The 6,429-nt window shown below is 40.4% G+C and overlaps 2 long non-coding RNA genes and 1 gene segment (V, D, J or C); 1 reads left to right on the top strand and 2 right to left on the bottom strand.

The window, feature by feature from the left end:
- Window positions 1-209: 209 nt before the first annotated feature.
- On the bottom strand, window positions 210-1,460 carry LOC127359467 (uncharacterized). Its single transcript, XR_007882639.1, has 2 exons — window positions 983-1,460; window positions 210-356 (listed from the first exon to the last, which is right to left on the bottom strand). It is a non-coding gene; the product is annotated as an uncharacterized LOC127359467 (long non-coding RNA).
- A 2,444-nt stretch (window positions 1,461-3,904) lies between these two features.
- On the bottom strand, window positions 3,905-4,850 carry LOC127359468 (uncharacterized). The gene is made up of 2 exons (XR_007882640.1): window positions 4,709-4,850; window positions 3,905-4,051 (listed from the first exon to the last, which is right to left on the bottom strand). It is a non-coding gene; the product is annotated as an uncharacterized LOC127359468 (long non-coding RNA).
- A 310-nt stretch (window positions 4,851-5,160) lies between these two features.
- On the top strand, window positions 5,161-6,151 carry LOC127359466 (Ig kappa chain V region 3315-like). The segment is given in 2 exon segments: window positions 5,161-5,480; window positions 5,588-6,151. Coding segments are annotated over 2 exon segments (375 nt in total).
- Window positions 6,152-6,429: the final 278 nt, after the last annotated feature.

The raw sequence follows: 6,429 nt of genomic DNA, 5'->3' as shown, positions 1-6,429 counted from the left end.
GTATCAGAGTCCCAGTGAGTCAGGTCAGAACTGGGAACACTGGTCTCTCCTCAGTGTCTCTGAGAGCGGAGTCTGGGAGCCCTGGGTGGCCTCACAGGTCACAGAGCCCACCTTCCTCCAGTGGTCTGCAGAGAGCCTCAGGGTGCTGCTCCAGCTGTAGTGGCCGTCCTTCAGCACCCCGGGGCTCCTGCTCTCCTCCCAGCTGCTGCTGCTGCTGCTGCTGCCGTCCACCTTCCAGGACAGACTCCAGTCTGAGGGGAAGCCCTTGTTGGCCAGACACATGAGCGTGGCCTTCCCCTGCTGCAGCTCCTCACTGGAGGGGGGCAGCACCGTCAGGGTGGGGACGACTCGACCCACTGCAGAGAGAGAAGCGTACAGCTTAAATGGAAATGCTCTGAAATGTTTCACTTCCCTCTCTGAGCTCAGTAACCATGGTGACTGACAGGCATCACTGCTGAACCATGACAACAGACAGGTTTCAGTACTAAAGATAAAAAGTTACAGTGGTATTTTGTTCCTCTGATGTTTTAAGTTTAAAGCCAAATAACAAAAAACTAATTACCTAACATTAAAAGGTTTTGATTGTTCAGTATCTTAACGTTTCATTCAAAATGAACATTGTGAACTACTGAATTACTCATTCAGCATGTTGGTTAAATATACTGTAATGTTTTAAGATATTATTTTGTGACATACAATGTGTGAACTTTTTTAATCTTTTAGAAACATCAAGAAAAAGCAACATGAAATATTTGGCCCAATATGTGGGCTGAAATTGATTTAACATTATTTAATATTTTTATCAGACTGAATACTTTTTAGGATTTTAGTCTGTTTGAGGACAAATGTTGTGCATTCAATAAGCTCAAGAATTATATTTAAATCCAATTATCATCTTAAATATTGCAGTATTGTTTCAGGTTATGAAATAAAACACAATAAATATAGAATGTGTTTTATTAAAGGAGTCAAATGTACTTACAGTTAACTTCCAGTCTGGTTCCTCCACCAAAAGTCCACCACAGTGATACAAACTCATTGAGCCGCCGTACAAAAACCTCTCACTGTAGAGAGACACGGCTCTCTGACTTTGACACAACAAACTCAGCAAACACATTCCCAGTTATGAGGTAAAGAGTTAGAAGAAACCATTTCACCCTTATTTCACTGTTACATTCTGCCAAAATTCTTTGACTGTTCTCTCTCATAGTAAAATTAAGACATAGAAGAAGATTTTCAGGTCAACTGTACAATACATGAAGCCTAATGAAAATATAAAAATGACCAGAGATACAGTAAATATTGTTTCTAAAATCCTACTTTGACTAGTTATAAAACTAAAGTCACTTTGTTGAAATTTTAGAGTGACAGTGATGTTGATATGTGTGGCACAAAATAACATAACATATATTCACTAAATATTCTGGAAGAAAATGTGTCCATCAAACTGAAAGCAAAGCCTCATACAAATGAGCACTGACACATTCCTAATCAATACTCTGATAAAGTGATTGATCCATTGATAAACAGCATCATGAGAGGAATCCAAGTCCCTGTTGGAGTCAGTCAGAGCATTTCCATAGAGAGCCACTTTGCATCAGCAGCACCATGCTCCAGTGCTCTGGGAGAGTTTATAGTCCTGAGAGTTGAACACTGGATGACTGACAGCTGTCCTTCATGACAACAGAAGACACAGAAATCCTCCTCATCAAAAACATGACTTTGATCTCCGTCCTCATCTGGACTCTCCTCTGCTGCTGCTTCACAGGTAAAGTCCAGAGAATCAAACTCCTCTCCTCTATGAACATCCGTCCCTCTGAAATGAAGCCCACAAAACCATGACGCTGCTTTATGTTTTTGTCTCTGTATCCTCAGAGTCCAGAGGCCAGGTCACAGTGACTCAGTCTGGAGCAGTGAGCTCTGCTCTGGGAGGCTCCGTCACCATCACATGTAGAACCAGTCAGACTGTTATCAATTCTGACTCTGTGGAATGGTATCAACATAGAGATGGAGAAACTCCTAAATTGCTCATTTACTGGTCAAAAAATCGAGCATCAGGGATTCCAAGTCGTTTTACAGGCAGTGGATCAAACACTGACTTCACTCTGACCATCAGTGGAGTCCAGACTGAAGATGCAGCAGTTTACTACTGTATAGGTCGACATAACATCAACAGTCAGTATTCGTTCACACAGTGAAAAAGCGTCGTACAAAAACCTCCCTCAGTCAGACTGAACAGAAACTGAACTGACTGCTGCAGCTGGAAGCTACTGCAGAGACTGATACACTTCACTGAGGACACACACACACACACACACACACACACACACACACACACACACACACACACACACACACACACACACACACACACACATTTCATAATTTAGATTTAAACACAATATACACTTACTGTATATGTAAAAGCAATACATACACAGTACAGAGAAACAAGGAATAGTCAACAAGAATTATAAACAGATGATGAATATTGTAATTGTGACAATTTTGCCACATCATATCATTCTGTACTTTATTCCATTTAGTGAAAAAAAGTGGTGGGATTTATCAATTCTTTGCAACAGGAAATAAAAGTTTATAACTGAAAAATGTTACCACAAACAACAGTGGAAAAAGTATAATTAAAAGCAGAGGACATGTTATCAGTTAGTAATTATATTTATTTTCCAAGGTTTTAGGCTCTAGCTGTCATTTGTTTGAGCACAGTATGACATTCGATAGTAGTGGTAAGCAACAGAGCCATTAGAAAAACCCAAAGCAGCAGTGTTTTATCTGCCTCATATTCAATCTGTTGCACCAAACAGTAACAACGTTGGTGAAAAGAAAATTTCCACCAGCTAGTGACCAAGTCAGGTTGTACTGACAGAGCAATCAGATGTAAAATGTATGACACAATCCCATCAACTGTTCATGAAACTGTGGTGGGTAATGCATCACTGTGAGCTAAAAGGATGACATGACTTATTCAATGAACTGATGCTTATTGATTGTGATGTTGTCAACTCATGTTAGTGAATCTGTATATGTATTGTGTATAACTTTATGCAGACGATATGCTGCTTTTTACATCTAATCCTTAAAATCCCCTTTGAAAAGGTTCTTTATTCATGCAGAGGTTTGAGGTAGTTTCTAGGAACAGCTTGAGCCCTCGTTGCATATGAACCCTCGTAAAATTCAGACATGAATGATGACATAATTGAGTGATACTGAATTGAAATTATCTAAACATATTACAAGGTTCAATAAAGCAGATAGAAGTGACAACAGAAGGACAACATTTTGCCAAGTCATGAGAGTATTCAAGATAATCTTGTAAAACAAAAATGTATACAGTTGCTGTTATTGTGATGCTGCATAGATGAATCTTTCTAATGTTTCTAAACATATATGATATAAGGCAAAGCTAATGATACGTAAGACATGATGCATGAATAATGATCTCATGGAGACTGTTGATTTGATAACATTTTAATTATTTTTAAATTTTCATACAATCAACTTAAAAACAAGCAAGAGAGAGAGAGAGAGAGAGATAGAGAGAGAGATAGATAGATAGATAGATAGATAGATAGATAGATAGATAGATAGATAGATAGATAGATAGATAGATAGATAGATAGATAGAGAGAGAGTCTTGCACAGTACATACTGAGAGCAGTATCAGAGTAAAACCAGTATCAGAGTCCCAGTGAGTCAGGTCAGGACTGGGAACACTGGTCTCTCCTCAGTGTCTCTGAGAGCGGAGTCTGGGAGCCCTGGGTGGCCTCACAGGTCACAGAGCCCACCTTCCTCCAGTGGTCTGCAGAGAGCCTCAGGGTGCTGCTCCAGCTGTAGTGGCCGTCCTTCAGCACCCCGGGGCTCCTGCTCTCCTCCCAGCTGCTGCTGCTGCTGCTGCTGCCGTCCACCTTCCAGGACAGACTCCAGTCTGAGGGGAAGCCCTTGTTGGCCAGACACATGAGCGTGGCCTTCCCCTGCTGCAGCTCCTCACTGGAGGGGGGCAGCACCGTCAGGGTGGGGACGACTCGACCCACTGCAGAGAGAGAGATTAATAAAGTTTATATGAGGTAAACTGAACTCCATCCTGTTGGTTGCAGCAGTTCTGTTGATCTTTCTTAGATTGCATGAAAATGCTTTTAAGTGTCTCACTTCCCTCTCTGAGCTCAGTAACCATGGCAACAGCCAGGCATCACTGCTGAACCATGACAACAGAAAGGTTTCAGTAGTAAACATAAAAAGTTAAAAATGGCATTTTATTCGACTAATAGATATATAAATGTTATCAGCAAAGTACAAATTCTGAGTTAAAAAATAATTTTAGAAAAATCTAAATGTAGGTTTAACATTGTTTTAAATATTCTTTAGGTGACCTAGAAGGTGTGTGTTTGCATTGCTCATTCAAAATGAACATTGTTAACTACTGAGTTACATATTTAAACTCATCAAATCAAACCTACTCTTATAGTATGTTCGTTAAAAATAACAGTGACTGTTTAAGTTTGAAATCCTGTGAAACAAATATTTAACAGTACAAGATTTGAGTGTAATTAATGACATAATGTGAGGCATTCAGTGAGCACTATAATATTGTTTAATTCCAATTATCAGCTAAAATATTACAGTAACTACAGTTTTGAAAGAACAGAATAAATGTAGGATTTGCGTTATTTAAGTAGTCAGATGTACTTACAGTTAACATCCAGTCTGGTTCCTCCACCGAACGTGTACCACAGTGATACAAACTCATTGAGCCGCCGTACAAAAACCTCTCACTGTAGAGAGACACGGCTCTCTGACTTTGACACAAACAAACTCAGCAAACACATTCCCAGTTTACCCAGTTTATGCAATCACTGATTTTAGTGTTTGAAATCAATTTACAAAATATTAATATATATTTAACCGTTTTTGTCTGAAATGTGAAACATGTACAAGTAAAACGAATTCCTCTTTCAGAAGACATTGAAATAAGATATACAAAAAAAACCCTGACAAATGTAAACAATTATCATGAGTAATGTTTATTTTACATTATAATAACTGATAATGTTGTTAAAATGTGTCCAACAGTGATGTTGATCTGTGTGCTAGTGAATTAGGGGGAATTCACTAAATATTCTGGAAGAAAATGTGTCCATCAAACTGAAAGCAAAGCCTCATACAAATGAGCACTGACACATTCCTAATCAATACTCTGATAAAGTGATTGATCCATTGATAAACAGCATCATGAGAGGAATCCAAGTCCCTGTTGGAGTCAGTCAGAGCATTTCCATAGAGAGCCACTTTGCATCAGCAGCACCATGCTCCAGTGCTCTGGGAGAGTTTATAGTCCTGAGAGTTGAACACTGGATGACTGACAGCTGTCCTTCATGACAACAGAAGACACAGAAATCCTCCTCATCAAAACATGACTTTGATCTCCGTCCTCATCTGGACTCTCCTCTGCTGCTGCTTCACAGGTAAAGTCCAGAGAATCAAACTCCTCTCCTCTATGAACATCCGTCCCTCTGAAATGAAGCCCACAAAACCATGACGCTGCTTTATGTTTTTGTCTCTGTATCCTCAGAGTCCAGAGGCCAGGTCACAGTGACTCAGTCTGGAGCAGTGAGCTCTGCTCTGGGAGGCTCCGCCACCATCACATGTAGGACCAGTCCGACTGTTATCAATTCTAACTCTGTGGAATGGTACCAACAGAGAGATGGAGAAACACCTAAACTGCTCATTTACTATGCTAGCACTCGAGTATCAGGGATTCCAGGTCGTTTTACAGGCAGTGGATCAAACTCTGACTTCACTCTGACCATCAGTGGAGTCCAGACTGAAGATGCAGCAGTTTACCACTGTATAGGTCGACATAACATCAACAGTCAGTATTCGTTCACACAGTGAAAAAGCGTCGTACAAAAACCTCCCTCAGTCAGACTGAACAGAAACTGAACTGACTGCTGCAGCTGGAAGCTACTGCAGAGACTGATACACTTCACTGAGGACACACACACACACACACACACACACACACACACACACACACACACACACACACACACACACACACACACACACACACACACACACACACACACACACACAGACACACACACACCTACACACACACACACACCTACACACACACACACACACACACACACCTACACACACACACACACACACACACACACACCTACACACACACACACACACACACACACACACACACACCTACACACCTACACACACACACACACACACACACACACACACACACTCAGACACACACACACTTAATTTCATGAGAAAAATAATACAGCTCCCCTGCAGTATACTGAATAAGTTGACACATATATATAGTTACACATTTATTATTCAAGGTTCATTCGAGTTGAATAGATACATAGTTGTTCTGAAACA

The sequence above is a fragment of the Dicentrarchus labrax genome, unplaced genomic scaffold (assembly GCF_905237075.1).
Source record: "Dicentrarchus labrax unplaced genomic scaffold, dlabrax2021, whole genome shotgun sequence".
Taxonomy (NCBI): domain Eukaryota; kingdom Metazoa; phylum Chordata; class Actinopteri; family Moronidae; genus Dicentrarchus; species Dicentrarchus labrax.
Note: the sequence above shows the minus strand (reverse complement) of the source record. Positions and strands in the feature narration are given on the sequence as shown.